Source organism: Somniosus microcephalus, chromosome 23, assembly GCF_052327205.1.
Source record: "Somniosus microcephalus isolate GS21.2 chromosome 23, FLI_Smic_1.0, whole genome shotgun sequence".
Lineage (NCBI taxonomy): Eukaryota > Metazoa > Chordata > Chondrichthyes > Squaliformes > Somniosidae > Somniosus > Somniosus microcephalus.
Window position 1 is genome coordinate 31500976 of NC_141009.1, and position 21224 is coordinate 31522199.

The 21224-nt window shown below is 47.9% G+C and overlaps 1 protein-coding gene across 1 annotated transcript in view; it reads right to left on the bottom strand.

The window, feature by feature from the left end:
* The window catches only part of cdk5rap2 (CDK5 regulatory subunit associated protein 2), a 98553-nt gene that overhangs the window by 1169 nt on the left and 76160 nt on the right, over positions 1–21224 (bottom strand). Inside the window, exons 40-43 of the mRNA XM_085965736.1 lie at positions 20015–20161; positions 18523–18661; positions 17895–17941; positions 1566–1617 (exon numbers count right to left, since the gene is read on the bottom strand). Of these exons, the coding sequence (XP_085821862.1) occupies positions 1566–1617; positions 17895–17941; positions 18523–18661; positions 20015–20161 (385 nt within the window). The remainder of the gene's footprint in view (positions 1–1565; positions 1618–17894; positions 17942–18522; positions 18662–20014; positions 20162–21224) is intronic.

The following is a 21224-nucleotide window of genomic DNA, read 5'->3' on the forward strand; positions in this document are numbered from 1 at the left end:
ATATTACAATCCCAAATAGGAATTTGAAATTTGGCAATTTCTCCCTGGCTATAGCAGAAATCTATACAAGAGATTATAGAGGTTCATGCAGAAGTTTCATCTAGATATGTGATAAGAGTCATAAATACAGAAATATTCATAGTCACTATGAGGTGTAACCACTCCAAGGTTTATGTGATACATATAGGTCTTTTCTATGTTAAGGAAAAATGAAGAACTACCACCATTAAAAAGGATAACTGACAGAAAGAGGCACACTTGATTTAATGGGGATAAGTAATACAAACAGTGTCAAGTGGAACAACTCAATATATTCATACCTCCTACGATTCTGTTTCACTGTCAAACAGAACTAACTATCTGGGTGGGATACAACTGGACCTCAACCTACTTAAAACACTTAATTTTTCCTGCTTTTTAATTATAGGTGAGATTTGCAGAACATAGCTTAGTACGCAGTCCTTTCAGGCTTCACTGCAAATATCAGTACATATAACACACTTCAAATTGGCTCCAGTCCCTCTATGTGCAAGAAAACACAACAGGAAAATGCCTGAAATCTGTCAAACTGACCAAAAATCATCTTATAGATTCTGGGTTGGAACCACTGTCTATTCTAGTAGGAGATGGCTGTCTTTGTGAACTGTGTTCCTATACTGTACTGGGCTAGCTTTCACTGCTTAGTTGTCCACACTGGATTTAATGGCCCAGAATTTGCTCAAAAAAAATTAATGTGCAAATCGGCCAGCAGCTTGTGGCAAGGAAGAAATAGCCCGTGAATTGCAAATTGCCACAAGTTGCTGGCTGGTTTGTGCTGTTCCGCTGTTAGCTTCGTGAAATAAGCATCTTGCCCGTAACCTCCCCATAATTTTCATGAAGTTGCTGCATTTGCACATTAATCTCGCCACAGGAAGTGAAGTCGAGTAATTAACAGCGCAAGTACCCTTTTAAGTACATGATAATTGTTAATGATTGCCAATCAACCACTTTGGTCCAGAAAGTGAACAATTAAGTGTGGAGTCTCATTCCTTCAGGTTGTGAATAGTTGGATAAAAGACTTATTTTTCCTTTGTGCCTTTTTTCTCTTTTTTTAATCCAATCTTCCTTTCCCTCCATTTCTCTTTCTGTACCCGATTTGACATTAATTCACCCTCCTTCTCAATCCTTACTCAGTTTATTTCTCAATCCTTTAATCTCATTGATTGAGGAGATACATTGTTGGTCCTGTTGTTCACCAAGGTCCCAGATACCCTGTTGCCCTCGCTGCGCCATTATCAGCTTGTATTTCTAGCAACTTTGTGGGTCAAAACATTTTTGAGCTCATGTCTAACAGGGCGCACGGAGATGCCCTGCCCCAGCAAATTCTGGGCCAATGTACTCAAGAGGTCACTGGTCAACTATGGCATTACCAGATATAACAGTTATTAATACACCAAGCTAGGAAACCTTCAGAGGAAACTATCAGCCAATTGCCAGTGAAACAATTCGAACCCAGAACCTTAAAATCAGTGAGAATCAGGCATTAGCATGCAGCAGTTACAGAAGTGATCACACACTTCACCAACCTTCACTTTGCTTTGGAAAGCCTTTAAGATCAAAAACCATGTAATGATTCATCTGGAAGGGCTCAGACGAAGGACAAGAGCGGAGAAGGAAAAGGAAGGAGTAATAAAACATTGAAGTAAATAAGTTTGAAAAAGCAAGAGAACTTCAGCCACAGAAGTGTACTGATTAATACAGGGAACAATGCAACTGGAGGCAAGCTCATGCAAACAAGGAACATAAAACAAACTACAAAATGTTAAAATGCAAATTTGTAGACTGTTTATTACATATATATCAAAGAATTAAATATAAATTCAAATGTTCTGCAATAAGCATAAATATTGCACCCATGACTAATTATTGCAATGTTATTACACTTTCAAAAACCTACATTTAAAAAAAAACACTTGTTAATTCTCATTAAAATAATTCTACACTTTAATCAGATATACTTACCAGCCAGCAAGATACATGAACTATGGTTTGAGTTCATAAATGTGCTTTTAAAAATCAGTTTTCAATCAATCGTTTTTCTCACAGGGGAAAGTACATTTGTATGTAAAGTGGTGTAGAAATGAATGAAGTTACCCGTAACTTATTCAAATTTAAAAAAAAATCCCCAATAGAACCTAACTTTTTTACTCCATCCCAACAAAACGATGAGCACCTGATTTAGATTTAATTCTTCAGGAAGGATCAATACCTTTAACGTACCCCTTCAATTCACTTCTATTTAAACCAGAACTAGCAAGTAGGAAGAGCACATTTTTTTAAGGTGAAAGCAAGAACAAAAGGATTTAAACATCCTCAGGAGGGCAGATTAAAGATAAACTGTTCAATCATAAACTCGGGTTACATTTGTACCCGAATTTGGAGCTGCACAGTTCAATCTAGATACAATAATTAAAATTTAAAATTCAATTCTCCCCACAGGATTGCAAGACAGGTTTGGATGTAGATAGACCTTCAGCCCATTTGGGCTCATCCCTCCACATTACCAACCTTACGGTCTTCTTTTTGTAGCTGGCTTAGGCACCACCTGATCAGGGAAACATGATGGGTCTTACTGGATTGTTGCTACCTTGAATAATGAGCATACCCTCGATTACTGTACTGGAATGTCAAGCTAGATAATGTGATCAAGTACTGGAGTGGCGTTGAAATCTACAACCTCACTCAGAGTTGACAATGTTACCCACTGAGCTAAACTGGCACTTCACCAGTTACACATGTAGGAAGGCTCATCATTTGTGAACAGACGCTAGCGTGATTCACTGGGCTAAGCCAAGGTCACCTTGTCAGGATAGAGGCATCAGCTTGAGGTAAGAAAATGATTTTACATTACATAACCTCTAGTTCCTTGTTCAAGTCTTTTCAGTTTGCACTTGCAAATCAATTGCAGAGCTTGGTATGCTTCAAACAAAGAAGGGCAAGACAATGCATCTTCACAACACTCTTACATTTCTGATCATATGCTACACGTTCTTCACAGTCTGAGTGCCTGGTGTCAAAATTCACACAAGGAAAGAAAGGATGAATTATCTGGTTTGGCTGCGACTGGGCTGCTGGCCCCGCAAATCAGGCTCTGAAACAACTGGTACTGATTTAATGAGGGAAAAGGCATCAAAAGATTCATCCCAATCTGTGGGCAAGACTTCTGACACACAACTGGATAAAAAAAAAACAGCCCCTGAGGCTAATCTTTCCAATGTTGGTGCCACCTCTGGTGGGATCCCAGAGATACATTAAAAAAAGAACTGCTAGCATTTTTTATTAAGTAAGATAACTATAGATTAGGGAAAGTGCATTAAAAACTCGATGAAAGTGACATGTAAATAATACAAACATAAGTGAATGAACGGAGAGACAGAACAAAAATAGGAAGACAGGGTGACCAGCTATGTTCACATCTATTTTAGTATTTAAGTGTGTAGGGTTATTATACTCTCAGGACAATGCGTGGTTGATTTGGGGGGGGGGGGTGGTGGTAAGGCAGGGGTGATGGTATGCAGAGTCACATCATGAGTCATGGCAGTATAGGACAGGCTCGATGGTCTAGCTGGTCCTCCACGTTCATAACAGAAATAAAGCTAGTCCTGACTTATCTGTATCAACCGATTTCATGAGTGAGAACACTCCCACCCGACATTAGTACTATTCAACATATTAATAGGTGAATATGAGAGAGAAAGAACAGGTGATTACAACAGACTTAACTAAATTAAGAGTCACAGAATGTTGCAGCACACAAACAGGCCATTCAACCCATAAAATTAACATAAGCAAAATAACAGTAATGAAGAAAATAATGGCACAAAAGTGTGACGAAACCCCAGGACCAGATGGTTTCCATCCCAGGGTTTTAAAGGAAGTAGGCGAGTACATTGCAGATGCCCTAACTATAATCTTCAAGTTCTCCCAATTCAGGAACCGTTCCTTTAGATTGGAAAACTGTGCATGTCACTCCGCTATTTAAGAATGGTGAGAGAGAAAAACCAGGAAATTATAAACCAGTTAGCCTAATATCTGTTGTGGGGAAATTGCTAGAGTCTATAATTAAGGATAGGGTGACTCAAAAAATGACTCAAAAAATTTCAGCTGATCAGGAGAGCCAGCATGGGTTTGTGAAAGGTAGGTCATGCCTGACAAATCTAATTGAATTTTTTTGAGGTGACTAAAGTAGTAGACAGGAGATTGTCTATGGAGGTTATTAATATGGACTTGCAGAAGGCATTTAATAAAAGTCCCACATAAGAGACGGTTAACTAAGGTAGAAGCCCACTGAATTAAGGGTAAATTATTGACCTGGTTAAGAAATTGGCTGAGTGACAGGAGACAGGGAGAATGGGTAGGTACTCAAATTGGCAGGGTGTGACTAGTGGTGTCCCGCAAGGATCGGTGTTGGGGCCTCAACTATTTACAGTATTTATTAACGACTTAGATGATGGCATGGAAAGCCATATATCCAAATTTGCCGTTGACACAAAGATAGGCAGCATTGTAGGCAGTGGAGATGAAAGCATAAAATTACAAAGGGGTATCGACAAGTGAATGGACAAAACTGTGGCAAATGGATTTCAATGTAGGCAAATGTGAAGTCATCCACTTTGGACCTAAAAAGGATAGAACACAGTACTTTCTAAATGGTGAAAAGCTAAAAACAGTGGAGGTCCAAAGAGACTTGGGGGGTCCAGGTACATAGATCATTAAAATGTCATGAACAGGTATAGAAAATAATCATCAAAAAGGTTAATGGGATGCTGGCCTTTATATCTAGAGGACTAGAATACAAGGGGGAAGAAATTATGCTGCATCTATACAAAACCCTGGTTAGACCACACCTGGAGCACTGTGAGCAGTTCTGGGCACCACACCTTAGGAAGGATGTATTGGCCTTGGAGGGAGAGCAGCATAAATTTACCAGAATGATACTCGGACTTCAAGGGTTAAGTTACGATGAGAGATTACACAAATTAGGGTTGTATTCCCCAGAATTTAGAAGGTTAAGGGGTGATCTGATTGAGGTTTTCAAGATATTAAGGGGAACAGATAGGATTACACAGGATATACGGCACAGAAACAGGCCATTCGGCCCAACCAGTCCATGCCGGCGTTTATGCTCCACTCGAGCCTCCTCCTGTCTTTTTTCATCTAAATCTATCAGCGTAACCCTCTATTCTCTTTTCCCCCATATGCTTGTCTAGCCTCCCCTCTATTATTCACTTCAACCACTCCTTGTGGTAACAAGTTCCATATTCTCACCACTCTGGGTAAAGAAGTTTCTTCCGAATTCCCTACTGGATTTCTTGGTGACTATCTTATATTGATGGCCTCTAGTTATGCTCTTCCCCACAAGTGGAAACATTCTCTCTGCAGCCACACTATCAACATTTTTCATAATTTTAAAGACCTCTATTAGGTCACCCTTCAGCCTTCTTTTTTCAAAAAGAGAAGAGACCCAGCCTGTTCATCCTTTCCTGATATGTATACCCTCAGATTTCTGGTATCATCCTTGTAAATCTTCTCTGTACCCTCTATATCCTTTTTAAAATATGGCAACCAGAACTGTACACAGTACTCCAAGTGTAGTCTAACTAAGGTTCGATACAGGTTTAGCATAACTTCCCTACTTTTCAAATCTATACCCCTGGAAATAAACCCTAGTGCTTGGTTTGCTTTTTTTAATGGCCTTGCTAACCTGTCATAACTTTGTGATTTGTATTCAGAGATCCCTCTGTTCCTCTACCCCACCGAGACTCGCACCCTCCAAGTGATAAGTGAACTCCCTATTCTTCCTACTGATATACCTATCAATTCATCCAATGAAAAGCGACGAGTTAAGAAAGTAACTATAGGTTTTTATTGGCTAAATAACAGAGCCCACCCTCGTGGGTGATCGGATACAACAAGGAGGAATGCCAGCCAGTCGACTGCCTTTATACCTGGGCAGGTAGGTGGAGTCATGGGCGGAGTCAGCAGTGGTCAGCCCAGGTATAGCAGCGTGACAAGAGGCGACCTCGTATAGTGATACAACAGTGTGAACAGTGATAACCATAGAGTAACGATATAACAGTGATAACTATAGTGTAACGATAGTGAACGATAAAAGTGGTTTACCACATTCACCCCTTGTTTAGATTTGAGTCCGGCGGGGTGAAGTGTACTACCAGTTCTGGTATGTCAGTCTGTCCGGAGGCCTCGTAAGCCTTTCTGATCGTCGCAGCGGCGGTGTTGCATTATCCGGTGTTAATGCTGGTGTCTGCGTGGTCGGCGAAGGCTCGTGGGGTTCCGGCATGCCGTCTACCTGGGCTGGAATTGGGGGGGTGGTGGGGGAGGGGGTGAAGGTGGTGTCTCCGGAGTGCCCGAGGGTGCGAGGTCTCGTAAGGAGACTGTGTCCTCCCGCCCGTCTGGGTATGCCACATAGGCGTACTGGGGGTTGGCGTGCAGGAGGTCCACCCTCTCGACCAGGGGGTCCGTTTTATGGGCCCTCACGTGCTTTCGCAGCAAGACGGGCCCCGGAGAGGTCAGCCAGGTTGGTAGCGTGGTTCCCGTAGTCGACTTCCTGGGGAAAGCAAACATTCGTTCATGGGGGGTGGCGTTGATGGCAGTGCAAAGTAGTGACCGGGTGGAATGCAGCGCTGCCGAGAGGACTTTCTGCCAGCGGGAGGTTGGGAGGCCCTTAGACTTTAAGGCTAAGAGGACGGCCTTCCATACCGTCGCGTTCTCTCTTTCCACCTGGCCGTTCCCTCGGGGGTTGTAGCTGGTGGTCCTGCTTGCGGCAATACCTCTCGCTAGTAGGAACTGACGGAGTTCCTCGCTCATGAAGGAGGAGCCCCGGTCACTATGTATATAGTTTGGGAACCCGAACAAGGCGAAGAGGTCGTTCAGGCATTTAATGACCGTGGTACTGGTCATGTCTGGGCAGGGGAAGGCAAAGGGGAAACGGGAGTACTCATCAACAATGTTGAGGAAGTACACATTACGGTCAGAGGACGGGAGGGGCCCCTTAAAGTCGATGCTCAGGCGCTCGAAGGGGCGGGTGGCCTTGATCAGGCTTGCTCTGTCCGGCCTAAAGAAGTGCGGTTTGCACTCGGCACAGGTCTGGCAGTTCCTGGTCATGGTCCTGACCTCCTCGATGGAGTAGGGCAGGTTGCGGGCCTTAATGAAGTGGTAAAGTCTGGTGACCCCGGGGTGGCAGAGGTCGTTGTGGAGGGTCTGAAGTCTATCACTTTGCGCGCTGGCGCATGTAATTCGTGACAGAGCATCGGGGGGTTTGTTCAGCTTACCTGGCCGGTACAAGGTATCATAATCATAGGTGGAGAGCTCGATTCTCCACCTCCAGATCTTGTCATTCTTGATTTTGCCCCTCAGCTTGTTATTAAACATAAAAGCGACCGAACGTTGGTCGGTAAGGAGGGTAAATCGTTTGCCTGCCAGGTAGTGCCTCCAGCGTCGTACCGCCTCCACAATCGCCTGGGCCTCCTTCTCGACCGACGAGTGTCGGATCTCGGGGCCCTGTAGGGTCCTTGAGAAGAAGGCCACCGGTCTCCCCTCCTGGTTAAGGGTGGCGGCTAGGGCGAAGTCGGATGCATCGCTCTCGACTTGGAAGGGGATGGACTCATCCACTGCGTGCATTGTGGCCTTGGCAATGTCTCCCTTAATGAGGGAGAAGGCTGCGCACGCTTCCTCCGTAAGGGGGAAGGATGTGGACTTCATGAGGGGTCTGGCTTTGTCCGCATAATTGGGCACCCATTGGGCATAGTAGGCGAAGAGCCCCAGGGTTCTCTTCAGTGCCTTTGGACAGTGGGGGAGGGGTAGCTCCATGAGGGGGCGCATTCTTTTGGGGTCGGGGCCGATGACTCCGTTCGCTACTACACAGCCGAGGATGGCAAGGCGCGAGGTGTTAAACACACATTTATCCTTATTGTAGGTGAGGTTCAGCCGTTGGGCCGTACGGAGGAATCTCTCCAGATTAACATCGTGGTCCTGCCGGTCGCGGCCGCAAATGGTGACGTTATCTAGATAATTGAACGTGGCGTGCAGCCCGTTCTGGTCAACCATCCGGTCCATCTCCCTTTGGAAGACCGAAACCCCGTTGGTGACGCCGAAGGGAACCCTAAGGAAGTGGTAGAGGCGGCCGTTCGCCTCGAAGGCTGTATACTGGCGGTCCTCAGGGCGGATAGGGAGTTGGTGATAGGCCGACTTAAGGTCGATGGTGGAGAATACCCGGTACTGCGCAATCTGATTGACCATATCAGATATGCGGGGAAGGGGGTATGCGTCCAGCTGGGTGTACCTGTTTATGGTCTGGCTGTAGTCGATGACCAGGCGGTTTTTATTGCCGGTCTTAACGACCACGACCTGGGCACGCCAGGGGCTGGTGCTCCCCTCGATGATGCCCTCCTTCAGGAGACGCTGCACCTCAGAGCTAATGAAAGCTCTGTCCCCGGCGCTGTACCGCCTGCTCTTGGTAGCGACGGGTTTGCAGTCGGGGGTGAGGTTAGCGAACAGGGAAGGTGGCGGGACCTTGAGGGTGGATAGGCCGCAGGTGTTACGCGGTGGGCGGTTTAAAATCTGCTGGTTGTCGACTGTGAGTGGGGGGAGGGGTCCGCCGTATGCTAGCGTGACGCTTTGGTGGGGGGATTGGAAGTCTAGGCCTAGTAGGACGGCAGCGCATAGCTGGGGCAGGACGAGGAGTTTAAAATTTTTATACTCCGTACCCTTAACCGACAGGGTCACAACACAGTAGCCGCTGATGTCTGTGGCGTGTGACCTCGATGCCATCGAGATCCGGTTGCGCGTTGGCAGGACAGGGAGGGAGTAGTGGCTCATCGTGTCTGGGTGGATGAAGCTCTCCGTGCTTCCGCTGTCGAACAGGCAGGTCGTGGCGTGGCCGTTTACTTTGATGTCCATCATCGACTTGGACAGGTGATGCGGGCGGGCCTGGTCCAGTGTGACGGAGGCTAGTGTATAGCTGAGCGAGTTGTTGTAGTCTGCGGTTGAGGCGGTAGTCGGGTCCAGAGGCACAGTGGCGGTCGGGCGTGGTGGGTAAAATGGCGTCTCCCACGAGGTTGGACAAAATGGCGGAGAAGATGGCTGCCCCCATAACTCACATGAGGCACTGCTGGTGTCGGTTGCCTGTATCAAAGATGGCCACCCCCATGACTCACATGTGGGGATGCTGGCCTCTGTTGCCTTGAAGGAAGATGGCCGCCCCCACAGCTCGCATGAGGCACTGCTGGCCTCTGATGATCCACCTCTGCAGGCCTTAGCGAAGTGGCCTTTCTTCATGCAGTTTGAGCAGGTAGAGTTCCTGGCTGGGCAGCGCGACCTCGGGTGTTTCGCCTGGCCGCAGAAGAAGCAGCCGGCGGCCCGGTCGCGGGGGTCCGATGTCGGAGCCGGTACCGGGGGTGGCGGTCTCGATCGGGTCCGGGACGCCGACGCTTAGGTAGGTCCCAGGGGGGTTGCTGCGGGGGGTATCGCAGTCGGGGTCGGTCCCAAGTCCCAGGGTCGCGAGTTACAGTACCTTGAGTATGCCTCGAGGTCCCGATGGGCCACCTCTAGAGAGAGAGCGAGGGCTGCAGCTTTGTCCAGGTCGAGGTCCCTTGCTTCCAGTAGTCTTTGCCGTGAGTAGTCGGACCGCAGGCCTTTCACGAAGGCATCGCGGACATTGTCTTCAGTATTTTCTGCCGCCGTTACCGCTTTAAAGTTACAGTCTCTGCCGAGTGCTTGTAGCACCCGTAAAAATTCCTCCACGGGCTCTCCTGGCTGTTGCGGGCGGGATCTTAGGAGGTGTCTGGCATACATGGAATTTACCGGGGTTTGGTACTGTCTTTTCAGCCGGTTGATGGCGTCCTCGTATGTTTTAAGGTCCCGGATGAGTGCGAATACTTTAGGGCTCACTTGGGCGTTCAGAACTCTTAGCATGGATTTCTGAGGCACGCCGGATTCTCCCAGGTAGGCTTCGAAGCAGCTCAGCCAGTGTTCGAAGTCGAGGGCTGAGTTTGCTGCCTGTGGGTTTAGGTCCAGGTACGGTGGTCTGCGGGCTCGCAGCCAGGCCGGCTGCTGTGGCTGTTGTAGCTGGGCGTCTGGCTGGTCGTTTGACTGCTCAAGTGTCGACATTTTAAAATTTAGCCAATAAAATTGATATACCTATCAATTCATCCAATGAAAAGCGACGAGTTAAGAAAGTAACTGATATACCTATCAATTCCTCCAATAAAAGGCGAAGAGTTACGAAGGTGACTAAAGGTTTTTATTGACTAAATAACAGAGCCCACTCTCGTGGGTGATCCGATCCAAGCAGGAGGAATACCAGTCAGTCGCTCACCTTTATACCTGGCCTGGTGGGTGGAGCCAAGGCGGAGTCGGCGGTGGTCATCCCAGGTATAGCAGTGTGGCAAGAGGCGACCTCGTACCGTGATACAATAGTGGTCAGTGATACAGTTATAACGAACAGTGGTGAACAGTGCTAACTACTAACAGTGATACGATAGTGAACGTGGTTTACCACATTCACCCCTTGTTTAGAATTAAGTCCGGCGGGGTGAAGTGTACTACCAATTCTGGTAGGTCAGTCTGTCCGGAGGCTTCGTAAGCCTCTCCGATCGCCGCAGCGGTGGTGTTGCCTTATCCGGTGCTGGTGCCTTATCCGGTGTTGATGCTGGTGTTTGCGTGGTCGGCGAGGGCTCGTGGGGTTCCGGCATGCCGTCTACCTGGGCTGGGGTTGGGGGGGGTGGTGGCGGTGTTTCCGGATCGGCTGAGGGTGCGAGGTCTCGTAGGGAGACAGTGTCCTCCCGCCCGTCTGGGTACGCCACGTAGGCGTACTGGGGGTTGGCGTGCAGGAGGTTCACCCTCTCGACCAGGGGGTCCGTTTTATGGGCCCTCACGTGTTTCCGCAGCCAGACCGGCCCCGGGGCGGTCAGCCAGGTTGGTAGAGTGGTTCCCGTAGTCGACTTCCTGGGGAAAACGAACATTCGTTCATGGGGGGTGGTGTTAGTGGCCGTGCAAAGTAATGACCGGATGGAGTGCAGCGCTGTCGGGAGGACTTCTTGCCAGCGGGAGGTTGGGAGGCCCTTAGACTTTAAGGCTAAGAGGACGGCCTTCCATACCGTCGCGTTCTCTCTTTCCACCTGACCGTTACCTCTGGGGTTGTAGCTGGTGGTCCTGCTTGCTGCAATACCTCTCTCTAGGAGGAATTGCCGGAGTTCCTCGCTCATGAAGGAGGAACCCCGGTCACTGTGTATATAGTTCGGGAACCCGAACAAGGCGAAGAGGGCATTCAGGCACTTGATGACCGTGCTACTGGTCATGTCGGGGCAGGGGAAGGCAAAGGGGAAACGGGAGTACTCATCAACGATGTTGAGGAAGTACACATTACGGTCAGAGGACGGGAGGGGCCCCTTAAAGTCGATGCTCAGGCGCTCGAAGGGGCGGGTGGCCTTGATCAGGCTTGCTCGGTCCGGCCTATAGAAGTGCGGTTTGCACTCCGCACAGGTCTGGCAGTTCCTGGTCATGGTCCTGACCTCCTCGATGGAGTAGGTCAGGTTGCGGGCCTTAATGAAATGGTAGAGTCTGGTGACTCCGGGGTGGCAGAGCTGGTCGTGGAGGGTCTGAAGCCTATCGATATGCGCGCTGGCGCATGTCATTCGTGAAAGGGCATCAGGGGATTCGTTCAGCTTGCCTGGCCGGTACAAGATCTCATAATCGTAGGTGGAGAGCTCGATTCTCCATCTCAAAATCTTGTCATTCTTGATTTTGCCCTTCAGCTTGTTATTAAACATGAAAGCCACCGAACGCTGGTCGGTGAGGAGGGTAAATCGTTTGCCTGCCAGGTAGTGCCTCCAGCGCCGTACTGCCTCCACGATCGCCTGGGCCTCTTTCTCGACCGACGAATGTCGGATCTCGGGGCCCTGTAGGGTCCTTGAGAAGAAGGCCACTGGCCTCCCCTCCTGGTTTAGGGTGGCGGCTAAGGCGAAGTCGGATGCGTCGCTCTCCACCTGGAAGGGGATGGACTCGTCCACTGCGTGCATCGTGGCCTTGGCTATGTCTCCCTTAATGAGGGAGAAGGCCGCGCACGCCTCCTCCGTGAGGGGGAAGGAAGTGGCTTTCAGGAGGGGTCTGGCTTTGTCCGCGTAATTGGGTACCCATTGGGCATAGTAGGCGAAAAGCCCCAGGGTTCTCCTAAGTGCTTTAGGGCAGTGGGGGAGGGGTAGCTCCATGAGGGGGCGCATTCTTTCTGGGTCGGGGCCGATGATTCCGTTCTCCACTACGCAGCCGAGGATGGCAAGGCGTGTGGTGTTAAACACGCATTTCTCCTTATTGTAGGTGAGGTTCAGCCGTTGGGCCGTACGGAGGAATTTCTCCAGATTCGCGTCATGTTCCTGCCGGTCGCGGCCGCAGATAGTGACGTTATCTAGGTAGGGGAATGTAGCCTGCAGTTCGTTCTGGTCAACCATCTGGTCCATCTCCCTTTGGAAGACCGAGACCCCATTAGTGACACCGAAGGGGACCCTAAGGAAGTGGTATAGGCGCCCATTCGCCTCGAAGGCGGTATACTGGCGGTCCTCAGGGTGGATAGGGAGTTGGTGGTAGGCCGACTTCAGGTCGATGGTCGAGAATACTTTATACTGTGCAATCTGATTGACCATGTCAGATATGCGGGGGAGGGGGTATGCGTCCAGCTGGGTATATCTGTTTATGGTCTGGCTGTAGTCGATGACCAGGCGGTTTTTATCGCCGGTCTTTACGACTACGACCTGGGCACGCCAGGGGCTGCTGCTCCCCTCGATAATGCCCTCTTTCAGGAGGCGCCGCACCTCAGAGCTAATGAAGGCTCTGTCCCCGGCGCTATACCGCCTGCTCTTGGTAGCGACGGGTTTGCAGTCAGGGGTAAGGTTAGCAAACAGAGAGGGTGGCGGGACCTTGAGGGTGGAGAGGCTGCAGGTGTTACGCGGTGGGCGGTTTAACGTTTGCTGGTTGTTGACTGTGAGTGGGGGGAGGGGTCCACCGTATGCTAGGGTTACGCTTTGGAGGTGGGATTGGAAGTCCAGCCCTAGTAGGACGGCAGCGCAGAGATGGGGGAGGACGAGGAGTTTAAAGTTTTTATACTCCGTGCCCTTAACCGACAGGGTCACGACACAGTAGCCGCTGATGTCCGTGGCGTGGGACCTCGATGCCATCGAGATTCTGCTGCGCGTTGGTAGGACAGAGAGGGAGTAGTGGCTCACCGTGTCTGGGTGGATGAAGCTCTCCGTGCTTCCGCTGTCGAACAGGCAGGTCGTGGCGTGGCCGTTCACTTTGATGTCCATCATTGACTTGGACAGATGGTGCGGGCGGGCTTGGTCCAGGGTGACGGAAGCTAGTGTGTAGCTGAGCGAGTCGTTGTCATCTGCGGGCGAGGCGGTCGGGCGTGGTGAGTAAAATGGCGTCTCCCACGAGGTAGGGCAAAATGACGGAGAAGATGGCTGCCCCCGTAGCTCACATGAGGCACTATTGGGGTCGGTTGCCTTAATCAAAGATGGCCGCCCCCATGACTCATGTGTGGGGATGCTGGCCTCAGTTGCCCTAAACAAAGATGGCCACCCCCATGACTCATGTGTGGGGATGCTGGCCTCAGTTGCCCTAAACGAAGATGGCCGCCCCCATAGTTCGCATGCGGCACTGCTGGCCTCTGAGGATCCGCTCCTGCAGGCCTTGGAGAAGTGGCCTTTCTTCAGGCAGGTTCTGCATGTGGAGTTCTTGGCTGGGCAGCGCGACCTCGGGTGCTTCTCCTGGCCACAAAAAAAACAGCCGGCGGCCCGATCGCGGATGCCCGATGTCGGGGCCGGTGCCGGGGGTGGCGGGGCCGGTCGGGTCCGGGACGCCGACGCAGAGGTAGGTCCCGGGGGCGGCGCTGGGAAGGGTGCTGTGGTAGGGGTCGGGCCCGAGTCCCAGGGTCGCGAGCAGTACCTGGTGAATGCTTCCTGATCTTGGTGGGCCACTTCCAGGGAGATAGCGAGGGCTTCAGCTTTTTCCATGCTGAGGTCTTTAGCTTCCAGCAGTCTTTGCCGTGAGTACTCGGACCGTAGGCCTTTCAGGAATGCGTCGCGGATATTATCTTCAGTATTTTCGGCTGCCGACACCGATTTAAAGTCACAGTTCCTGGCGAGTGCATATAGCGCCTGTGAGAATTCGGCTACTGATTCTCCTGGCTGTTGCGGCCGTGATCTTAGGAGGTGCCTAGCGTACATGTAGTTTACCGGGGTCCGGTACTTCTGTTTCAGCAGGTTGATGGCGGTCTCGTAGGTAGTCATGTCCTCGATGAGAGTGTATACTCTCGGGCTCAGTTGCGCCTGCAGGACACTTAGTTTGGATGCCTGAGGGACGCTGGATTCTCTCAGGTATGATTCGAAGCAGACCAGCCAGTGTTTAAAGTCTGCGGCTGAGTTTGCTGCTCGTGGGTTCAGGTCCAGGTACGGCGGTCTGAGGGCTCGCAGCCAAGCTGGCTGGTGTGGCTGTGCTCCTGGGAGCTGCGCTGGTGGCTCCTCCGCCGGTTGTGACTCGTTGTCGGACATCATTAAATTTAGTCAATAAAATTGATATACCTATCAATTCCTCCAATAAAAGGCGAAGAGTTACGAAGGTGACTAAAGGTTTTTATTGACTAAATAACAGAGCCCACTCTCGTGGGTGATCCGATCCAAGCAGGAGGAATACCAGTCAGTCGCTCACCTTTATACCTGGCCTGGTGGGTGGAGCCAAGGCGGAGTCGGCGGTGGTCATCCCAGGTATAGCAGTGTGGCAAGAGGCGACCTCGTACCGTGATACAATAGTGGTCAGTGATACAGTTATAACGAACAGTGGTGAACAGTGCTAACTACTAACAGTGATACGATAGTGAACGTGGTTTACCACAGTAACTATAGGTTTTTATTGGCTAAATAACAGAGCCCACCCTCGTGGGTGATCGGATACAACAAGGAGGAATGCCAGCCAGTCGACTACCTTTATACCTGGGCAGGTAGGTGGAGTCATGGGCGGAGTCAGCAGTGGTCAGCCCAGGTATAGCAGCGTGACAAGAGGCGACCTCGTATAGTGATACAACAGTGTGAACAGTGATAACCATAGAGTAACGATATAACAGTGATAACTATAGTGTAACGATAGTGAACGATAAAAGTGGTTTACCACACCTACCAAAATGTAATACCTCACATTTAGCTGTGTTGAACTTCATTTGCCAATTGTATGCCCATAGAAACATAGAAGATAGGAGCAGGAGTAGGCCATTCGGCCCCTCGAGCCTGCTCCGCCATTCAATGCGATCATGGCTGATCATCCAAATTCAGTACCCTGTCCCTGCTTTCTCCCCATACCCCTTGATCCCTTTAGCCTTAAGAAATATATCCAACTCCTTCTTGAATATATTTAATGAATTGGCCTCTACTGCCTTCTGTGGTAGAGAATTCCACAGGTTCACCACTCTCTGGGTGAAGAAATTCCTCCTCATTTCTGTCCTAAATGGCTTACCCCTTATCTTTAGACTGTTACCCTTGGTTCTGGACTCCCCCGCCATCGGGAACATCCTTCCTGCATCTAGTCTGTCTAGTCTTGTTAGAATTTTAAGTTTCAATGAGATCCCCTCTCATTCTTCTAAACTCCAGCGAGTACAAGCCCAATCGATCCAATCTCTCCTCATACATCATTCCTGCCATCCCAGGTATCAGCCTGGTGAATCTTCGCTGAACTCCTTCCATGGCAAGAACATCCTTCCACAGATAAGGCGACCAAAACTGCACACAATACTCAAGATGTGGTCTCACCAAGGCCCTGTACAACTGCAGCAAGACATCCTTGTTCCTGTACTCAAACCCTCTCGCTACGAAGGCCAGCATACCATTTGCCTTCTTAACCGCCTGTTGCACCTGCATGCTTACCTTCAGCGACTGGTGCACAAGGACACCCAGGTCTCATTGCACTTCCCCTTCTCCCAATCTATTGCCATTCAGATAATAATCTGCCTTCCTGTTTTTGCTACCAAAGTGGATAACCTCACATTTATCCACATTATATTGCATTTGCCATGCTTCTGCCCAATCACCCAACCTGTCCAAATCATACTGGAGTTTCGCGGCATCCTCCTCACAGCACACACGCCCACCCAGCTTTGTGTCATCTGCAAATTTGGAGATATTACATCTAGTCCCCATTAATATATATTGTGAATAGCTGGGGTCCAAGGACTGATCCCTGCGGTACCCCACTAGTCACTGCCTGCCACTCGGAAAAAGACCCGTTTATTCCAACTCTTTGCTTTCTGTCTGCCAACCAGTTCTCTATCCAAGTCAGTACCTTGCCCCCAATCCCATGTGCCTTAACTTTACACGCCCAGATAGGGCAGATAAGAGAAACTATTCCGCTGATTGGTGATTCTAGGACGAGGGGGTCTAGTCTAAAAATTAGACCCAGACCGTTCAGGAATCACTTCTACATACAAAGGGTGGTAGAAGTTTGGAACTCTCTTCTGCAAACAGCAATTGATGCTAGATCAATTGTTAATTTTAAATCTGAGATTGACAGGTTTTTGTTCACCAAAGGTATTAAGGGATATGGGCCAGAGGCAGGTATATGGAGTTAGGTCGCAGATCAGCCATGATCTCACTGAATGGTGGAACAGGCTCGAGGGGCTCAATGGCCTACTCCTGTGCCTATGTTCCATCAAATCTGTGCTGGTATTTTTCTCCATAGGAGCTACCTGATCTAATCCCACTCTTCTGCTTGCTCTCCCTACTCATCAATATTTCTCTTTTTCAAGCAACTAATTCCCCATTAAAAAAACTTGTACTTCAACAATGATGTGTGTCAGTGAATTCCACATTCTAACCACCGTATGTAAATTTTTTTGTGCGTGATTATCTTAAATTTGTGCCCTCCTGGTACAGTCTTGTCAACTACTGGAAACAATCTATCACTATTCATAACTTAATCTTGAAGACTTTTGGCAGGTCACTCCTTAACTTCTCAAGTATCGCTTCATAACTGTAAACCTGCATTCCTGGTAACATCTTACTGAAACTACCCAGTGTCTTTTCCATTGTTTATATATCCTTCCTCTAATGGAGTGCCCAAATTTGTATACGATACTGCAAATTAGTAGATAAAGTTAACTTAAATTTGAATAGGGAGAAAAGAAGAGATTTATCAGAACTTAGAAATAAAAAGAACCAGTGGGGTTATTTTTATAAATTATACTACAGGTACACTATCCCTTATCCGAAAGCCTTGGGACCAGCTGAATTTCAGTTTTCGGAATTTTTTGGATTTCAGAAGGTATTATTATAAGACTGGGAAATTTGTATTTAATATAAATTGTAAAAGTTCAGGCTACCTCTTGCGACTGTTCCGTGTCTCATTCCCCTTCCTGCTTCTCTGGAAAGCCGGATATCGGCTGACTCCTACTAAGCTGGCCTGCAAATCAGGTCGGGGGTCGGGAGAAAAGAATATCGGACGGGCCGCGGTTCGGGTCGGGTCGGGGGGAGAAAAGAGTATCGGATGGGCCGCTGCAGCTATCGGACGGGCCGCTGTATTGTTGGGTTCACTCTCCCGGTACCTCCTTCACACTGCCCGGCTCGGCCTGCAATCTCCTACCCAGGAGGGAACTCTGTGACCCTCTGTCCTGCTCAGCGTAAGTCGTGCGCCACTCTGGTCATGTCGTGCGCACGACTTACGCTGACCGGAAAAACTTTCGGTTTTTAGAGGTTTTCGGAAGTTCGGATAAAGGATAGTCTACCTGTACTGCCAAACTCAGTGCAACTGTTATCACAGTTTTAATCTTCTTGTATCAGCGTGTATTTGGATGCTCTACTCACCTCCAGATTTCCTCTAGCTTTCTTCAAAACATCATGGGTTAAAGACACTTTAAGAGGAATAGAAAATTTTCATTAACAATTAGCTACAAATGATGTAATATTCTGATGACAACTATAGCTTTAAAAGGCACTTCAGGCAGCTTAGCAGCATTAGCAGGGTGACACATCAATGTGCGACGTCAGATTGGGACAATGCAGATAGCTATGGATACCGAATGATGCAATAAACTCGAAGGCCGACTCCTACATAAAAATGGCAGATGTTTCCCACATTTCCTGTTGAGAAGGCAAGAAACCTGGGTGGGGAAATTATTTATTTTAGTAAAAATAATGAACAATGTGTAGAGGGAGCTGAAATATGATGTGGGAAAAATATTAGCAAGTGAAAAAGGTGAAGATGGTAGGCGGAGGGAATAAAAGTAAAAGTGATGCTCTGGAAACAGCTTGATCAAGAGATAGAAATAAAATAAGACAGGTGTGGTTACTGATGTGCCTGCATTATGATTACTCATCACGATTAATACTGACTTTGAAAAATATAGCTACGTAAAATTTGTGTTGGTAGGCAAAGCAGATGACTACAAAGCAGCTTGCATAGATGAGTGATTAGGCTTGGTCAGTTACTAACGTTGGTCAATGATGACTTTCTCCATGCCCTCCTTAAGCTGGTTAGTCGTACGAAGACGTTTAACTGTGCCATGTAGGAGTTTCTCCTGCTCAGTCAATTTCTTGCGTAGCCGATAGATTTCATCCTTCACAGTTTTTTCCTAAAGAGGAAAAAAAATGTTAGTGCGCATGTGTAATTCTTGTTATCCCCATTAGCTAGTTATCAAGGAGTGGACAATAGTGGAATAGAACTTTGAGAGGAGTTAGCCGCACATATTCGCACCCCCCCCCCAACATCCTCCTGAAGGTAAATCAGTGTGTTGAGATAGGGTTCCACTGGCACCAACAGCCCCTGTAGATTATACAATTGGTTATTTTTCATGTGTGAAGCTAGACCGGGTGAGTCAGCAGGCTAGTCAACTGGAGGTAACATCATAGCTGAGCTCAATCTTGCCTTCTACCACAATCCACACAATTACCTTACAGTTCAAGATGGGAGTAATTGGAAATGATCAACAACATTGATGATTTTTATTCCCCTAGTATAGGGAAACATTCATGAATTCAAAAAGGGAACTGGATATATTCTTGGCTATGGCGAAAGAGTACAGGTGCAGGGCTAATCGTACAGACACGATGGGCTGAATGGCCTCTTTCTGATTCTATGAAACAGATACATTGTACTGATCCCAGTATTGCCTGGCTGAGTTCAGCTTAACCAGCAATAACTTGGGATCAAAACTTGCTATCTTCTTGGTCCACATGGCTCAGTACCAAACCATTCATCTCCAAATCATCACGCACTTAAAAACCCCTAGACATAATGCTTTCAGTATAGGACTTCCTTTACAACCCCGCTGAACCATGTTTGCTAGCTTTCATGCATGCCTTAGAGGCGGTGCAACAAAGGTTCACTCCATTGATCCCTGGGATGAGAGGGTTGGACTATGAGGAGAGATTGAGCCAATACTCTCTGGAGTTTAGAAGAATGAGAGGTGATCTCATTGAAACATAAGATTCTGAGGGGGATTGACAGGGTAGATGCTGAGAGGCTGTTTCCACTGGCTGGAGAGTCTAGAACTAGGGAACAGTCTCAGGATAAGGGGGTCGGCCATTTAGGACTGAGATGAGGAGGAATTTCTTCACTCCGAGGGTTGTGAATCTTTGGAATTCTCTATCCCAAAGGGCTGTGGCTGCTGAGTCGTTGAGTATATTCAAGGCTGCGATGGATAGATTTTTGGACTCTAGGGGAATCAAGGGATATGGGGATCAGGAAAGTGAAGCTGGGGGTAGAAGATCAGCCATGATCTTACTGAATGGCGGGGCAGTCTCGAAGGGCCATATGGCCTACTCCTGCTCCGAATTCTTGTTTTAGGTTCTTAGTCAGAAATTCAATATATTACAGTACCAAAACAAAACAACCCTATGTTGTAAATAGTATTTGTTTCAAGGCCAGGCACTAAAGGTTTAAATAAAAAGACAATGTTGCAATCTGATAACTGTGCTCTTGGTACCTGTTGATGCTGACTACTAGAGCTGGCAGCAGGAATGGGCAAAGATACCCGCCAGAAGAGTTTTAGCAAGCGTCCTGCTTCCTCAAGCATTTGTTGCACGATGTTTACATTTGAAGACAAGTCCTTTAAGAAAGGTGAACCTGGTTCCTGGAGCAGAGAGAGAGACACAAGTGAATTAGACTCAACTTAAAAAAAACAAATACAAATTCCAAGCGGCAGCCATGAAAAAGGCAAGTGTACATCTTTCCTGGGCGTACACGGTGGAGAAGCATGTTCCAGCACAATGTAAAAGGGATAAGGCTGTGAGCACCACTTCCACAGTGATTTCTGCACTCGGCCACACTGCTGTGTGAAGTACCAGGCAAAAGTCAAGACTTCCCTACAAGTCAGGGAAGTGAAAAAAAAGTGGGTGGGGTGAGGGGGCGGAAAGAGACTGGAGGTGGAACACAGTCACTTGGTGCCATTTCATACAGCTCCTGGCAACCAGATACAAAATGGCATTACTGAAAATATAGAAGCAGGTTCTCTTGGCCAGGAAAAGTGCATATTGTAGTGAGATGTGGGACGTGGACAGGGGAAAAAGAGAACACTTGGCTGAGAAATCTAGCTCTGGACATTTTTACCACAATGAGCATTCTAAAGTATTTTAGATTTTTTTTAAATAACAAATTAAAAGTGATTAAAAACGCATGCATTTCTAAACCAACAGAAGTCCCACGGGAAAATCAGTTTTTGTTGCCATCAAAATTTCCTGTTGATTGTTCGAGTAATTTTGGGCAGTGGCGATATTACTGTAGAATGAAACCATAATATTAGTGATATCAGTATGCAGTGGCATGACTGAAGTGACAGCTTCTTTTCTGCATATTTCTTCAATACCAAAATCACAAGGAACACTGAAATTAATGTAAATCCTTAACTTTAAGTCTGGTAATTTTTGAGTTAAAACTCTTAAAAGCAAACCGTTTGACCATTTGTATTGAAGTTGTGCAATATGTTGCAAATAGCGTTAAAATAGCCGATTCCGATGTTATTTTCTTCATTAAACTCAAACTAGCATACTCTGGCATTTGTAGGATGATGAATTAAACAAGTGAAAATAATAGAGGGCAAGAAACAGCCAATAAAATTTGTATTGTGTCACTCCATAATATTTTCAAAAACAACAACCTGCATTTATATAGCACCTTTAAAGTACTAAAACATCCCA